At 64.4% G+C, this 16418-nt stretch overlaps 1 protein-coding gene across 8 annotated transcripts in view; it reads left to right on the plus strand.

The window, feature by feature from the left end:
• The window catches only part of CACNA1H (calcium voltage-gated channel subunit alpha1 H), a 67393-nt gene that overhangs the window by 48831 nt on the left and 2144 nt on the right, over window positions 1-16418 (plus strand). For 2 of the 8 annotated variants that reach the window (XM_073014984.1, XM_073014991.1), the window contains 24 exons: window positions 894-1336; window positions 1693-1844; window positions 2713-2898; window positions 3606-3723; window positions 3881-4036; window positions 4415-4505; window positions 4657-4865; window positions 5679-6059; window positions 6703-6803; window positions 7030-7153; window positions 7242-7310; window positions 7440-7624; window positions 7826-7952; window positions 8117-8242; window positions 8353-8442; window positions 8581-8800; window positions 10331-10482; window positions 11626-11735; window positions 11832-12028; window positions 12159-12229; window positions 13557-13635; window positions 14578-14699; window positions 14869-15313; window positions 15775-15935. In XM_073014984.1, coding sequence (XP_072871085.1) covers window positions 894-1336; window positions 1693-1844; window positions 2713-2898; window positions 3606-3723; window positions 3881-4036; window positions 4415-4505; window positions 4657-4865; window positions 5679-6059; window positions 6703-6803; window positions 7030-7153; window positions 7242-7310; window positions 7440-7624; window positions 7826-7952; window positions 8117-8242; window positions 8353-8442; window positions 8581-8800; window positions 10331-10482; window positions 11626-11735; window positions 11832-12028; window positions 12159-12229; window positions 13557-13635; window positions 14578-14699; window positions 14869-15313; window positions 15775-15935 — 4115 coding nt within the window. Of the gene's footprint in view, window positions 1-893; window positions 1337-1692; window positions 1845-2712; window positions 2899-3605; window positions 3724-3880; window positions 4037-4414; window positions 4506-4656; window positions 4866-5678; window positions 6060-6702; window positions 6804-7029; window positions 7154-7241; window positions 7311-7439; window positions 7625-7825; window positions 7953-8116; window positions 8243-8352; window positions 8443-8580; window positions 8801-9138; window positions 9157-10330; window positions 10483-11625; window positions 11736-11831; window positions 12029-12158; window positions 12230-13556; window positions 13636-14577; window positions 14700-14868; window positions 15314-15774; window positions 15936-16418 lie in introns of all 8 variants that reach the window. The other 6 variants (XM_073014985.1, XM_073014989.1, XM_073014987.1 and 3 more) reach the window with 6 other exon arrangements.

A 16418-nucleotide genomic window follows, 5' to 3' on the forward strand; every position in this document is an offset into this window, starting at 1 on the left:
GTACCCAGGGCATGCAGGCAACAGTGTCAGGGGCATGTGCTTCTAGCCCTTGAATTGTGGGAGTCCAGCCACTGTGCATCATGAGAGGCACACGGGTTCCAAAGACAGCATGAAAACATCACAGGACAGCTTGCTGGTCATTTTTATGTCAGTTTCGTGTTGGAGTGATCGTGGTTTGCTTGCATGGAGTCAAACAGAATCCCGTAGCTAACTTCGCCTGTGTACTGCGGCTGCTGGGAAGTGGCTGGTATTATATTTCTGCAGATGGCACAGCCTAAGGCAGGCAAACGTCTCTGCACCTAAGTGTGTCTCTGTCCCAGTAGGTGAGCAGGAATTCGGCTGTGGGGGTTGGGCCTGTGTGCCCAGGTGTGTGTGTGAATGTGCCCAGTGTGGGCCCGAATGTATGGCTTTTCTGATGTCTGTGGCTGCCGTCACCACGAACTAGCGGGCTTGGAACAGTGGAAACTCACTCTCAGCAGTGGAGGCTGGTGGTCCAAAATCCGGGCGTTGCAGGGGTTCTTTCTCTGGAGGCTCTGGGGGAGGACTCTCCTCATCTCTCCGACGTTCTGGTTTTGCCAATCCCCGGCTTGTCGACACGTCCCTGCGGTCTCTGTCTGTCTTCACGTGGCTGTTTGTTTTCTTCTTGGAACAGTCGTGGCTCAGGGCCCTCCCTACTCCAGGATAGCCTCATTCCTCATTCTTCATTTTAACTCATGACACCTGCAAAGATCCTACTTTCTGTGAAGTCCATTTGCAGGTTCTGGAGGTTGGACTCTGGATGGATCTTTTTGTGGGGGACACGTTCACCCTACCGCTCCTGTGTGTGTGGGTTCCCGGGCCCTTGTGGCAGCACCACTGAGTGGGCCTGCCTTTGTCTGTGCCCTCTCCCACAGGACTGGGCCAGGCCCCTGGCCATCTGTCAGGCCTCAGCGTGCCCTGCCCCCTGCCCAGCCCCCCAGCAGGCACGCTGACCTGTGAGCTGAAGAGCTGCCCATACTGCACCCGTGCCCTGGAGGACCCGGAGGGGGAGCTCAGTGGCTCAGAGAGTGGAGACTCAGATGGCCATGGCATCTACGAATTCACGCAGGACGTCCGGCACGGTGACCGCCGGGATCCCATGCAACCACCCCCTGCGACGGACACACCAGGCCCAGGCAGCCCCCCGCGGCGGGCACAGCAGAGGGCATCCCCGGGCGAGCCAGGCAAACTGGGCCACCTCTGGGCTACCTTCAGCGGCAAGCTGCGCCGCATCGTGGACAGCAAGTACTTCAGCCGCGGCATCATGATGGCCATCCTCGTCAACACGCTGAGCATGGGCGTGGAGTACCATGAGCAGGTGCGGGCCGGCCTGGGCACGGGGCTGGCTCCCTGTCATGCTTGCAGGGCCTGGGGAGTCTCAAGAGGCTTCCAGCAGCCCCAGTGCCTGACCTGATGGTAGGACAGTCAGGCAGGGCCCCAGAAAGCCGGGGATGGTGAGGATAGGAGACTAGGTATGCTGAGCCTCTGCTGGAGGGAACCTCCTTGGGGTCCTGGCCTCCCCTCTAGATAGCAACTGATTAGGCTCCTGAGATGCTGCTGCAGCCCTCCTGATCCCTTGGGTCTTGATGCAGCCAAACCTGCTCCTAGATAAATGCTGAGGAGGGTTGGGAGCCATGGATGGGGTCACCTGATTGTCCCCACCTCTGCCTGCAGCCCGAGGAACTGACTCACGCCCTGGAGATCAGCAACATTGTGTTCACCAGCATGTTCGCCTTGGAGATGTTGCTGAAACTGCTGGCCTGTGGCCCTTTGGGTTACATCCGGAACCCGTACAACATCTTCGATGGCATCATCGTGGTCATTAGGTGGGTCCCCCCCCAGCTCCCCATGCCACAGGGGCCCGGGAAGCTCCACTGTCTGGCAAAGAACCCACCTGTAGAGCAAAACCCTGAGCACAGGAGGAAGTGCTGACAGCGACACAGCTCCTTATGACAAGCTGTGGGAAGCAGGTGCTTGGTGTCCCCAGTGCCCCAGGGGACTGTCCTGGGCAGAGTCCCCTCCCCAGACCCTATGCTTCCCTGCAGGCACTACTGGGTACACACCTGTTAGGTTAGCTACATCTCAGAAGGATGTTTCTGGAAACTAGCAGAGCTGTTCCCTGCAGGAACAATGCAGGTGTGCAGTGGCCTCAGGGCTGAGCTGTTTAGGGTCAGACCCGGCGAGAAAGACCAGCTTAAAAGGCTGAAACATGTTTGCCGCTGGGGGAAGCATTTGCTGCAACAAAATTAAACCAGAAAGGATTGGGAAAATTTGAGGGGAAACGCCGCCCGTCTTCCCCTGGAAGGAAGCTCATCCTTTGAGAGTAGAGACGGGTGAGGGGTCTCACACCCCGGGGCAGGGAGCGGGTGAGCAGAACGGACAAGCCAGGTCTGGCTTTGGAAGTCTCGGGACAGGAGAGCGTCCTCGGCGAAGGAGCTTCCTCGACCTGGCCAGAGCCAGGCTTCTGCTTTCCTGGGGGTGCTGGGGGCCAGACAGCCGCTGGGGCTGTCAGCAGGTCAAGAGGCTTTTGAGGTGTGTCCGCAGCTGCTCATGCCCCTCGCTGCAGCCAGACTTGCTCCCGTCTGTGGGATGCAGCACACGGGCCACTGTGGCTCCTTGGCTGCTAATCCTGCTGGAGGAGGGCTGGGGTCGGGGACCATGGCCCTGCTGACCATCGCCCCCACCCATCCACAGCGTCTGGGAGATCGTGGGGCAGGCGGACGGCGGTCTGTCTGTGCTGCGCACCTTCCGGCTGCTGCGTGTGCTGAAGCTGGTGCGCTTCCTGCCAGCACTGCGGCGCCAGCTTGTGGTACTGGTGAAGACCATGGACAACGTGGCCACCTTCTGCACGCTGCTCATGCTCTTCATTTTCATCTTCAGGTGGGCCCCCCAGCCCGCCCAGCGTCTCACCCCGGGGCAGCCGGGAGCACAGGCCCAGGGCACCCCCAAAGAGAAGGAGCCCCCCCACCACCAGCCCCAGGGCATCTGCAGACACTCCTGCAGCCTCTGCTGCCTTCATTCGAGAAGCACTGATGGGGCACCTACTGTGTGCCACGAACCAGACACGGGAAGAGTCAGATGGCGGGGTTCAGATATGGGTTGCCAGGTGGACAAGCTGGGGACTTACTCAAATAAGGGTAGAGTGCTGGGGGTGGGGGCGGGCACCAGGCTCCAACTGGGCTGTTCTGAGCGCCCGCTGGGTGCCAGTCGAGCCTGGAGCTCAGGGTCAGGGTCAGCTGGAGGGTAAGAAGCCAAGCAGGCGGGGTTCTCACGGTCCAGAGGGGCTGAATGAGGCAGGTGTCCCAGGTCCCAGTTGCCGCCCGAAGCCAGAGTGGTCTCCGGACGTCTGTCCCGCCTCTGATCTTGGTCCTCTCACCTGTAGAATGGACATTACTGAGTTGTGGGGGTAGGAAGTCCCTTCTAAGCCAGAGAGCTCGGGCGCCCAGGGAGGGTGGGGGGCCAGGAGAGCCCAGAGGGCCAGAGCCAGCCCTGCCCCTCCCTCCTCCCACTCTTCTCCCCTCCCCCACCTTCTTCCCCTCAGCACACCCCTGCTTCCACCCTCAACACGCCCCTGTCCCCGCCCCCAGCATCCTGGGCATGCACCTTTTCGGTTGCAAGTTCAGCCTGAAGACAGACACCGGAGACACCGTGCCCGACAGAAAGAACTTTGACTCCTTGCTGTGGGCCATCGTCACCGTGTTCCAGGTAGTGCCCAGGGGTGCCCGCAGCAGTGCTGGCTGCCGAGTCTGGTCCCCAGAGAGGTGGATGTGCCGTCCTGCGTGCCCAGAGCTGCCTCCATCCCAAGGACTTGCTGGCGTTTTGGGGCTGGGCTGACCACCCCGGTCCCCCTGCTGTCCCCCAGATCCTGACCCAGGAGGACTGGAACGTGGTCCTGTACAACGGCATGGCCTCCACCTCCTCCTGGGCCGCCCTCTACTTCGTGGCCCTCATGACCTTTGGCAACTACGTGCTCTTCAACCTGCTGGTGGCCATCCTTGTGGAGGGCTTTCAGGCGGAGGTGAGGAGGCAGGGAGAGGGGCTTCCAGGAGAAGGGGCTGCTGCCAGGAGGAGGGCGATGAGAAGCAAAAAGGGCTTTAGGTCGAGGGGAGGGGTGTGGGGGCCCTGCCAGGAGGTGAGGGATAGAGAAGGGAAGCTGGCTTCCACGAGGAGGGGGGCCTTCCAGAAGGAACGGGGAGGCCAGGAGCCCAGTGGGGTGGGCAGGGATTGGTCTGGAGAGGCAGATTCCTCACCTACCTGCCCCCACCTTGGCAGTGAGATCATCCTCTGGGTTCTTCTGTCTACACCCCACCTCCCAGGCCGGCCCAGCCTTCCTTCTGGCATGAGGGGTCCCCACTCACAGGGCCCTCATCCCTGCCTTGTGCTTTGCGGGGTACAGGGTGACGCCAACAGATCCGACACGGACGAGGACAAGACATCGGTCCACTTCGAGGAGGACTTCCACAAGCTCAGAGAGCTCCAGACTACAGGTGCGTGTGGTCAGTGGGTGGTCCGGGTTCTGGTGGGTGGAGTACGCCGGGCTGGCTGGGCAGGGCCCCCAAGGGCAAGTCCTAGGTGGGAGGATTCCTGATCCTGGGAGCCTGGCAGCTTTAGGGGCCTGTTTCTCTCTCTGTTGTGCAGAGCTGAAGATGTGCTCCCTGGCCGTGACCCCCAACGGGCACCTGGAGGGACGAGGCAGCCTGTCCCCTCCCCTCATCATGTGCACGGCGGCCACACCCATGCCTACTCCCAAGAGCTCACCATACCTGGACGCAGCCCCCAGCCTCCCAGACTCTCGACGTGGCAGCAGCAGCTCCGGAGACCCGCCCCCGGGAGACCAGAAGCCTCCGGTAGGGACCATCTCCTGCCCCAGCCCTTAGGCCCTTTCAGGTTTTCCCCACCTGGCTCCTTATGGCCTTCCCCAAACACAAGTGAGGGTCCCTCCCTACATGCCCATAAAGTCCCAACCCTGTGCAGAGACTGAGAAAGAGTGTTCTGGTTTCTGTAAATGGAAGCCGGGGCTGCTGTTCCTCGAGGCCAGTGTGAAGGGGCGGATGTGGAAGCTCTGTGCACCCAACAGTCTAGCAGAGTGCACAGCGCACAGCACGGGAAGACCCAAGGCAGCTGGGGGCAGATGCGTGCCCGGGAAACAGACGGCAGGCCAAGCCGGGGGTTCCGCTGCCACGAGAAGCAGCCCAGTTCCCTTCACAGCCAGGGCATCTCTCTGGGTCCAGGGACCTGGAGGGGAGCAGTTTTGAAACAAACTCCAGGCAGTACCACCCGCAACAGTCACGGATCACGGGAGTGAGGCAGACGCCCTAGCAGGGGAGGAAGCAGGGCAGATGTGAGGCTGAGCCACAGGCCCAGCTCCTGGGGACGCTGGGGCCACCCGCACTTTTTCTGGTCCTGCACTGGTTCTGGCCCCTGACCCAGCAGAGCCCAGGGCCTCACCCCCGCGAGGCGGGCACCGTGACTCTCATGAACTGTGCCTATGGTTGGCTGGGTGGGCCTCTAAAATCACAGCCTCCACCGTGCTTCCCTGGCAGGGCTGTCTATGCATTAAATGATCCACATATGGTTTGCACACAGTAGGTGCTCCATAAATGCCAGCAGTTGGTGTTAATAGTGGTGCCGTCTGGCCACTGACTCCTGCCACCCCCCAGGCCAGCCTCCGAAGTTCTCCCTGCGCCCCCTGGGGCCCCAATGGCGCCTGGAGCAGCCGGCGTTCCAGCTGGAGCAGCCTGGGCCGTGCCCCCAGCCTCAAGCGCCGCAGCCAGTGCGGGGAGCGTGAGTCCTTGCTGTCCGGCGAGGGCAAGGGCAGTACTGACGATGAAGCCGAGGACGGCAGGGCCACACCCGGGCCCCGTGCCACCCCACTGCGGCGGGCCGAGTCCCTGGACCCACGGCCCCTCCGGCCGGCCCCCCTCCCAGCTACCAAGTGTCGCGACTGCAACGGGCAGATGGTGGCCCTGCCCAGCGAGTTCTTCCTACGCGTCGACAGCCACCGGGAGGATGCGGCCGAGCTTGACGACGACTTGGAGGATGTGAGTGCGTGGCCCTGGGCCCACAGCCGTCTCGCCTCCCTCTGTCTGGAGCAGGTTCCCTGAAGTGGGATTTGAGATGGGATTCAGAGCATGGTGTTAACTGGGGAGGTTCAGAAGGGGAGAGAAGCAGGCCAGGCCACGGAGGAATCCAGCAGCATTCAGGGATTCAGCCACAGCGGATCCCAGAGTCCCCCCACTGCCGTCTGGGGGCCGTGTCCTAAATGGTCCATGTACAGCCTGCATACGGGGGCTGCGCCCTGCACCGTGGGTCAGCCACTGACTGCGAGCTGCTGCCGAGGCAGGGCCAGGCATCCACTAGACTCTCAGGCTCCCGTGGGTCAAGGACCACTCCCCAGAGCCAGAGCCAGGGGCCCAAGAGCACCCACTTACCTGGCCCCGTGGACTCCCAGCATGGGTCACTCTGCCATCACCAGGGTAGAGAAGGAGGCGGTTCTGTGGTATGGGCCCCGGACGCCAGAAAGCCAGAGCCCAAAGGCCAGTGGGTGAGGAGTGAGGATGGACAAGGCTGAGAAGGTGCCGGGAGGAGGGCTGGGAGGAGTGGCCGAGCTGAGCGCAGAGGGCCCTGGTGGGGGGCCAGGCAAGCAGGCACAGGGCTCTGAGAACGCGACTTCTCATCCCCCAGAGCTGCTGCTTCCGCCTACACAAAGTTCTGGAGCCCTACAAGCCCCAGTGGTGCCGGAGCCGGGAGGCCTGGGCCCTCTACCTCTTCTCCCCACAGAACCGGTGAGGAGGCCGGGTCAGGAGGCTACATGGCTCGTTCCAGCCCACGGGACCCCCGCCCCCAGGTCCCCACTGGGTGGGGCTGGCACTTGGAGGATATTTCTGGGTGGGTACCCCTTCTCAGACCACAGGGACCGGGGCTGAAGTGGAGACCTGGCCAGGGCTGTCCCGTGACCCCCATCCACTCTGCCGTCTGTGCCCCACCCCTCACCCGCTCCCGCCCACCCAGGTTCCGCGTCTCCTGCCAGAAGATCATCACGCACAAGATGTTTGATCACGTGGTCCTCGTCTTCATCTTCCTCAACTGTGTCACCATCGCCCTGGAGAGGCCTGACATTGACCCCGGCAGCACCGTGAGTCGGCCAACCCCATCATCCCAGGCCACCACGACCCCCAGGGAGGGACGGAGTGGACACAGCCCCCACCGTCCTCTCCCGGCAGGAGCGGGTCTTCCTCAGCGTCTCCAATTACATCTTCACGGCCATCTTCGTGGCGGAGATGATGGTGAAGGTACCGCAGGGCCCGGGGACTGCCCCTCGATCCCAGGCCCCCATTCTGCCCTCATCCCCACCAGTTTCGTGCCAGCTTCCCAGATCCCCCAGGCCTGAGCCTGAGGTCAGTGCCATTGGCCCTCCCCAGGTGGTGGCCCTGGGGCTGCTCTCGGGCGAGCACGCCTACCTCCAGAGCAGCTGGAACCTGCTGGACGGGCTGCTGGTGCTGGTGTCCCTGGTCGACATTGTCGTGGCCATGGCCTCAGCTGGTGGCGCCAAGATCCTGGGCGTTCTGCGCGTGCTGCGTCTGCTGCGGACCTTGCGGCCTCTAAGGTGGGGACCAGGGGCACCCCTGGACTCCTGGGGCAACCTGGAAGCACAGTCCCCTGGCGCCAGTATCCATCACTGCTCTCGCAGTCCTGGGCTGTTCACAGGCTGCCCAGTCAGCCCCACCTTGGGGCCTTTGCCAAGCTGTGCCAGCGCCTGGCAGCTGCTGACATGGATGACTGCAGTTTATCCTTCACTCTCTTCCAGGGTCATCAGCCGGGCCCCAGGCCTCAAGCTGGTGGTGGAGACGCTGATCTCGTCACTCAGGCCCATCGGAAACATCGTCCTCATCTGCTGCGCCTTCTTCATCATTTTTGGCATCTTGGGTGTGCAGGTGTGTGGCCCCCACGTGCCCCAGGGTCTGTCTTCCCAGTGTGGCTCCCAGCAGTGCTGCTGTGGGACGGGGAGGGACAGCTCAGGCCTCACTCGCGCCCCAGGAGGCCCTGTGTGGGGTGGGGCACAGGCCGGGCCCTCCGTGGTGACCGCCGCACCCGTCAGCTCTTCAAAGGAAAGTTCTACTACTGCGAGGGCGGCGACACCAGGAACATCTCCACCAAGGCGCAGTGCCGGGCCGCCCACTACCGCTGGGTGAGGCGCAAGTACAACTTCGACAACCTGGGCCAGGTGGGCAGGCGGCGGCAGGAGGCGGGGGGGGGTCTCCAGGACCCCCTGGAGCGAGAGGGCCGGCGACCCCAGCTCCAGCCCTCCTCAGGGACCCTGGCTCTGGCCCTCAGGCCCTGATGTCGCTGTTCGTGCTGTCGTCCAAGGACGGCTGGGTGAACATCATGTACGACGGGCTGGACGCTGTCGGTGTGGACCAGCAGGTGTGCAGAGGCGGGTGGCCGGGTCACCTCAGGGTCTCCCCCGAGTGGCTGTCTTGGCTTCTGGGAACTCGTGGGGCCGTCCTGGGCAGGGCACCTGGTGGGGCAGTTGGGCGGGGACCCACCAGCTCTGTGCCGCAGCCCGTGCAGAACCACAACCCCTGGATGCTGCTGTACTTCATCTCCTTCCTGCTCATCGTCAGCTTCTTCGTGCTCAACATGTTCGTGGGTGTCGTGGTCGAGAACTTCCACAAGTGCCGGCAGCACCAGGAGGCGGAGGAGGCGCGGCGGCGTGAGGAGAAGCGGCTACGGCGCCTGGAGAGGAGGCGCAGGAGTAAGGCGCTCCCGGTGGCGGTGGCGGGTCGGTACCTGTGTGCCCACCGGGCCCTCCAGCCCTGCCCGCTCCAGCCCCAGCCTCCCCGAATGGCTCTGCACGCCACCCGCCTTGCCTGGGCCTGCATGGGGGCCGGGCCTTGGAGGGGCTGGCCGGAGAGGGCCGCTGGGGAGCCCGCCACAGCAGGAGAGGAGGCACCCCCCACCCCATCCCCAGTGCCCAAGGGGCAGGTTCCCCACCGAGTCCTTACTCCACAAGGAACCAGCACAGCCCCCGAAACACGCGGCCTGAGGGAGAGCAGGGAGGGCTCCAGGCCCGAGTGCCCCCACGCCCTTAGCCCTCAGACCATCTCCTTGTCTTTCCAGGCACTTTCCCCAGCCCAGGTACCGGCCCTGCCCTGCATGCCTCAGGCCCCGCTCCTGCGGCCGCTGCTCGGGGAAGGGCGGGCATCCCAGGCCTGCTGGGGTCCTCCGCAGGGCGGGCACAGGCAGCTGGAGGTGCTGGGTGTGTGGCGCGGGGACGGGCTGCACTCGCCCGCTGGTACCTGGGCTGCTGTGTGCATGCATGCGTGTGGCTGTGCCCGACTCACAGTCTGCCTGCCTCTCTACCGAGCACCAGGACACCCAGAGCAACGAGGGGCCACCCACACCCCTGCAGGCCTGTGGCTGTCCTGTGTCCTTGCTGGTCCAGCCCAACTGTCTGCTGGCCCCCTCTGGCTGCCCAGGCTGCACTGAGTGCCTCAGTGACTGCATGCTGGCCCGCAGAGCATGAGGGTCGGGCGGGGGGTGTATCCTGCTCTCCAGGCCCTGGGCCGGTGGTCCCCACCCATGTGTGGTTCTGTGGCCGAGGCGGGTGCTGGGGGGTGGTGGCAGCTCACGCCTTCATCTGCGGGAGCTCCTCCTTGTGCGTGGAGGGGCCCTGGAGGCCAAGCGTTCAGTGCACACCTGCCTGGGAGACACACGCAGATGGTGGGCACCGACTTCAGATGGTCTGGAGTCTGGCAGACCCTAGACCACAGCCCATGGCCCCTTGGATGATGGGGAGGGGAGGGACTTGGGCTGGTGGCCAGAGGGCATGTCACACTCTCATCTCTGCTCCAGTGAGGCCTTGTGGGCCTGGGTCTCAGAGAGGGGCCCAGCCATGTGGTGTGCCAGTCTGGGAGCTCCAGGAGGGCGGGGTGTGCCAGGCAGCCAGGTGGGATGTGGGGAAGCCGTCTCAGCTTTGGACCCACTCTTGGGGCCTGCCCAGGATGCGGCCACGTTGCTGAGGAGGAGGTTAGTCAGCGGCCTGCCCCCAAGACCTGCTCCAGCCCAGGCCTCCTGGCCTGGCCAGCTTCCCAAGGAGCTGCATCTCACCTAGAACAGGGTCCCTTCCCTGAGTGAGTCCCCCTCTTCCAGTCTGACGTGAGCCCTGCCAGGAGGCAGGGCCAGCCCCATCTTCACATCTGAGCCTGGGCCCCCACTTCTCCCCTACACTTGGCCACCTGGGAAGAGAATGGGGTCTGCAGGAGCCTGGGGCAGCCCTCCCGCCTGGCGCTCACGGCCGCCCTCCCTGCAGAGGCCCAGCGCCGGCCCTACTATGCTGACTACTCGCCCACCCGCCGCTCCATTCACTCGCTGTGCACCAGCCACTATCTCGACCTCTTCATCACCTTCATTATCTGCGTCAACGTCATCACTATGTCCATGGAGCACTATAACCAACCGAAGGTGGGTGCGAGAGGGCCCTTCCTTCCCGCAGACCAGGGTGGCGAGGGGGCCCTTCCTTCCCCCACATCAGGGCGGCGAGGGGGCCCTTCCTTCCCCCACATCAGGGTGGCAAGGGGGCCCTTTCTTCCCCCACATCAGGGCGGTGAGGGGGCCCTGGGGCTGGGGCACCCCCAGTGGGGCAGCTAACAGCACGTACAACCCAGAACTGGCGCTCCACTGAGCCCTTACTGGGGTTTGCATGGGGGATGTGGAGATTTTGTGTGAAAACAAGTCTGTCTTTTAACATTGATTGAAACTCCCTTCCCCCTGCCCTGGAGGCCCCTCCCCAGCCTGGCCGTGCGCGTCCCACCGTGAGGAGGGGCTGGCAGGCCGTGCATGTCCCACCGTGAGGAGGCTGGCAGGAGACAGGCAGGCCTGAGGGCGTGAGGCGGAGTTTCTTTTTACTCAGGTCCCCCTGTATCCTGTCCTCTCCTCAGTGGAAGGACATGGTCCTCCCAGCCTTCCAGAGGAAGGAGGTAGTCTCTGGGTAGCAGTAAGCCTTTGAGGCTGAGCGGACTCAGCTCTGTGGAAAGCATTTTGTGTGGAGCTGAGGATGGCCGTGGCCAGAAACCAGGAGCATGGGCTGGGAGGGGCAGGGTCTTCCCTCCCCAGAGGTTCGTCCTCAGAGGGTGGGGGGGCTCCAGGGTCCATCTGGGCAGTGCCTCCCAGCCCAGCGCAGGCTGCATACCATAGGTGCTCAGAGTTGGGCCCTGTGAGCCCCATGCCCCCGAGGTGCTCAGGTCGGTAGGGGACAGTTGGGAGGCCAGGACACTGCCGCCGGGGCGCACAGATGGCTGCACGTGTGAAGTGGGCGGGCAGCTCACGGTGGCTTCCCGGACCAGAGACCGTGGCGTTCAGCTGGGCCTGTGGATGCTGGGAGAGTAGCTTTCACTCATTCACCTGGTCAGACGCTTCGGAGCACTGCCTGTATGCTGGGCTGGAGGAGGGCCGAAGAGGCTCCCAGTGCCCAGGAAGGAGCTGCTGAGCTGATCTGGGAGCCTCCAGGGCCGGCCCCCGGGGTCACTCACAGGCGTGCAGAGTGGGAGCCAGGGGAAGAGGGGTGGCCCCAGCCCCACCTCAGCCAGCCCGACCCTCCACCCCCAGTCGCTGGACGAGGCCCTCAAGTACTGCAACTACGTGTTCACCATCGTGTTTGTCTTCGAGGCTGCACTGAAGCTGGTGGCATTTGGGTTCCGTCGGTTCTTCAAGGACAGGTGTGTGGGGCAGGGCCGTCTCGGGTTCTGGGGGCCCCTCAGGGCTCTAGGGACTGGGGCAGGTGCGGCCACAGGCTTTTCCACGGGGGTTGGCAGAAGTGATGCTGCTGAGCCGAGGCGGGGACCCCGGGCGTGTGCTCCGAGCCTGTGGCCTCCCAGGTGGAACCAGCTGGACCTGGCCATCGTGCTGCTGTCACTCATGGGCATCACACTGGAGGAGATAGAGATGAGCGCTGCGCTGCCCATCAACCCCACCATCATCCGCATCATGCGTGTGCTCCGCATCGCCCGGGGTAGGTGCCCGCACGCCCGCCAGGTGCCCTCTGCGGGTGGAGGGTGGGGGCTCGGCCTTAGGTGGGAGTGAGGGTAGGTGCGACCAGGGTCCCTAGCCCAGCCCTGCTGACGCTCAGCTCCCGGCCCTAGTGCTGAAGCTGCTGAAAATGGCCACGGGCATGCGCGCCCTGCTGGACACCGTCGTGCAAGCCCTGCCCCAGGTAGGTGGAGCCCGCATCATCCTCAGCACAGGCCCCACACGCCCCTGAAAGACGAGGTTGCAGGGAGGGCCTCGCCACCGCCGCTCTCCCTCATTTGTCTCTGTGGTCCCTCGGTTGTGCGACAACTGAAGCCGTGTCCCTGCTGTGTGCAGTGCATGGCTTGGCTGGGCTGGCAGAGGTGGATCCAGCTGCTGCCCTCTGGCCTCAGTCCTCTGGGCAAGACTCATAACTGGGGCCACCTGCCCAGTGCACTTCCAGAGGCAGGGGCTGTGGAGAGCTGGAGGGATCCAGGCAGAGTGCAGCAGGTGGCCAGGGTGGGTGTGTGCGCGCCCAGGACCACACCCAGGATGCAGGTGTCAGCCGCAGGCCTGGGTGCCCCTCAGACCCCATATGGGCCCAGCCTCCCTGCTTCCTGTGCCCCTGGCCCCTGCCCAGATCTTTTCTGGCCTCCACGGCCAAGAGACCCAATGCAGTGTCCTATCTGTAGCCTCTAGTCTACCCGTCCAACCCTCGTGTCCATCCATCCACCAGCCCAGCCACGTTCCCAGCCACCCTCCACGCCCACGGCTGCCCATGCACCCGGCACCTCCTCTTCTCAGTCATTTCCCGTCCCTGCGCCATCTGTCAGTTGCCCCCTGCCTGTCTTCTGCCTCCCACCTCAGCCATCCCCACTCACCCTGTCCTCAGCGGCGTGCCTAGCTTCGTCCGAGTAACACTCCCGAGGGCCCGGTGCCGCTTCACCAGGTGCTCAGCTGTGCAGAGGAGGGACGTGGAGTAGGGCAGGCCTGGCCAGCCTTGGAGGGTGCGCCGCCCGGCGGGGCAGTGTGTGCAGATGCTTGGGCTGGTGGGGTGGTTCCCAGGAGAGCTGTGGCAGGGGAGGGGTGAGGCCCAGGCCACCTGCCAGGACCCCTCAGTCAGCTGCGCGTTTGTCTGGGTCCCACCATGGAATCTCTGAGGTAGCCCCTGAACAGGGTGGGCCAGAGCCCTGGGGGAACCTGCTGGGCAGAGAGTGTGGAGTGGGCTCCGGGCCAGAGGCTGATGCTCAGGGGGAGGGCAGAGGAAGAGAGAAGCCAGTGTGGGCGAGCACGGAGGGGTAGGTTGTATCTGTCTACCTGGTGAGGCCATGGAGCCCCAAAAGGGGCGTGGGGCTGAGGAGCGGGGCTCCCCGCCCAGCTCTGGGAACTTGCTTCCACTTGGCTTGGGCTGGGAGCGCCTGGAAGAGGGTGGGCAGGTGGGGCCTGATGGCTGAGGCGCCGAATGCCCTGCAGCATGGGCTGGGGCCTCCCTGCCCGCCTGCCTGACCCGGCTCTGCTTCTCTCTCATGTAGGTGGGCAACCTGGGCCTTCTTTTCATGCTCCTGTTTTTTATCTATGCTGCACTGGGAGTGGAGCTGTTCGGGAGGCTGGGTGAGTGGCCCCTGCGCCCTCCTCCTGGCACACACGGGGTCCTGACAGGCACCCCGTGCCCGTCCACTCACAACGCAGTCACATGCCTGCGAACAGTGCGGGGCCTGACGGGGGCCACACAGCCACTGGGCGTCCTCACCCGGGCCTGCGTCCGAGCCTTTTCTGCACGAGGCCGAGGCTCCTGTGTTGACGTAGAGGCCTGCAGCCAGGCTTGTGACACGTATGCGGACGTGCACACAGGAACACAGACACGGATGCCTGCCACACACGAGGGGAAGCGAGTACACGTGAAGACGTGCACACACAAACATCTGGAAACACACGCCGCCATCCCTAATGCCATGTGGTCCCTGGAGACGAATGCTGGGTGTGTCCCCTCACCTGGTGGCTGTAGCCTCCTGAGGCCTCCACCCAGGCCTCAGCCTCGGCCCAGGCTGGGCGGGACAGGCGGGGACCCTCCTTAGGCCAGGCTGGGCGGGGCAGGGGGGACTCCCCTTAGATGGCCCAGCCCTGCCCGTACCGGGTCCCACTTCAGACAGCCCAGTCCCTGCCAGGTCCCTCCCCCGAGCCCCGTTCTGACGGGTGTGACATTGTCACAGTCCAGCATCTGTCCACCGGGCAAGCTTGCCCCCCACCACGCACAGTCCCCCACTTGCCCCCCACCATGCACAGTCCCAGACACAGACAATGATGTTTCTTCCGTGGTTTGGGGTCGCAGCCGTCAGGCCTGATGAGTCCCAGCCAAGGTGCGGCAGCAGAGGCCGGAGGTCACACCCAGGGTCAGCCTCTGCTGGGCAGGTCGAACCACCGGGGCCTCCTCATCCACATCCTCTGGGCTGACCCTGCCTCTGGGCTCCCCAGGGGGCATGTGGAGGCTGGGTGTGTGTCCCGCCTCCACCCAGAGCAGGCGCAGCTGACCGGGCGGGGTGTCCCTCCCTTCAGAGTGCAGTGAAGACAACCCCTGTGAGGGCCTGAGCAGGCACGCCACCTTCAGCAACTTCGGCATGGCCTTCCTCACACTGTTCCGAGTGTCCACGGGGGACAACTGGAACGGGATCATGAAGGTACCTGCCATGGCCGTGACTCTGGCACCTGGCAGCCCCAGCGGTGTTTCAGGTTTTCCCAGGACTGCGCTGGGTCCATCCTTGCCGGGCAGGGGGAAGGGGATGGCACTCCCAGGGCAGTGCCCACAGGTGGGTGTGGACCCCAGCCTGCAGCTGTCCCCCGCCGCAGGACACGCTGCGCGAGTGCACCCGTGAGGACAAGCACTGCCTGAGCTACCTGCCAGCGCTGTCGCCCGTCTACTTCGTGACCTTTGTGCTGGTGGCCCAGTTCGTGCTGGTGAACGTGGTGGTGGCCGTGCTCATGAAGCACCTGGAGGAGAGCAACAAGGAGGCACGCGAGGATGCAGAGTTGGACGCCGAGATCGAGCTGGAGCTAGCGCAGGGCCCTGGGGGTGCACGCCAGGTGGATGCAGACAGGCCTCCCTCGCCCCAGGAGAGTCCGGGCACCAGAGACACCCCAAACCTCCTTGTCGCACGCAAGGTGTCCGTGTCCAGGATGCTCTCGCTGCCCAACGACAGCTACATGTTCCGGCCTGTGGTGCCTGCCTCGGCGCCCCACCCCCGCCCGCTGCAGGAGGTGGAGATGGAGACCTATGGGGCCAGCACCCCCCTGGGTACGGCAGCCGGTGGGGCCAGCGGGAAGACGCGGGCTGGGTGGGAAGCAGGACAGGGCAGTGAGAGGGAGGATGGCCGGATAGGGAGGAGGATGGGGCAGGCCAGGGTGGGGCAGGAGGGAGGGTGGGCAGGAAGGAGGATGGGGGCAGGCAGGAGGGAGGATGGAGGCCAGGTCGGGGAGGCCAGGTGTGGGCAGATGAGGGGAGGACTGGGTGGGCGGGTGAGAGGGAGGACGGGTTGGGCTGGGGCTGGCCAGGAAGGAGGATGGTGGCAGGTTGGGGGAGGACGGGGTGGGTGGAAGCTGGGCGGGAAGGAGGATGGGGGCAGGTTGGGGGAGGACGGGGTGGGTGGAAGCTGGGCGGGAAGGAGGATGGGGGCAGGTTGGGGGAGGACGGGGTGGGTGGAAGCTGGACAGGAAAGCAGGGGCAGAGCTGCCAGCTTAGATTCTCCCCTGCCCCAGGCTCTGTGGCCTCTGCACACTCGCCGCCCGAGGAGTCCTGTGCCTCCCTCCAGATCCCATTGGCTGTGTCATCCCCAGCCAGGAGCAGCGAGACCCTCCACACCCTGTCCCCTCGGGGCACAGCCCGCTCCCCCAGCCTCAGCCGGCTGCTCTGCAGACAGGTAGGAGAAGCTGTTGCCTGCAGTGGAGGCTGGCGGGGGTCGGGGGCTTACAGGGATGCCCTCTCTCATCTGAAGGACCAGCAGATGAGGACAAGGCCCAGGGAGGGTGGCACTGGGTCCTTGGGGCTCTAAAGTTTTCTGCCTGCTGCTTGGTGGATCTCGGAGCATTGGGCCTAGGTGGGTCTTCAGGCCTGTGAGCCTGTCTGTGGCTACAGAGCTGCTGGCTACGGGGACCCGAATCTTCTTGGACCCACAGCCTCAGGCCCCAGGGTGGGCAGACAGCAGTTTCTCAGGCCCCCCCCGACAGGCAGACAGCAATTTCCCAGGCCCCATGTGGGCATATGTCCCATGGTGGGCAGACAGCAGCTTCTCCGGTCCTGGCTTGTGCTCAGATGTCCTAGCCTCACCCACTTGCAGCCTCAGCTCCTCTTCCTGCCTCTCCCTGCCTCTTGCTGCCCAGTGCGAGACCCCCCAGTGCGAGAC

Source organism: Chlorocebus sabaeus, chromosome 5 (assembly GCF_047675955.1).
Source record: "Chlorocebus sabaeus isolate Y175 chromosome 5, mChlSab1.0.hap1, whole genome shotgun sequence".
In the NCBI taxonomy this organism is placed as follows: Eukaryota; Metazoa; Chordata; class Mammalia; order Primates; family Cercopithecidae; genus Chlorocebus; species Chlorocebus sabaeus.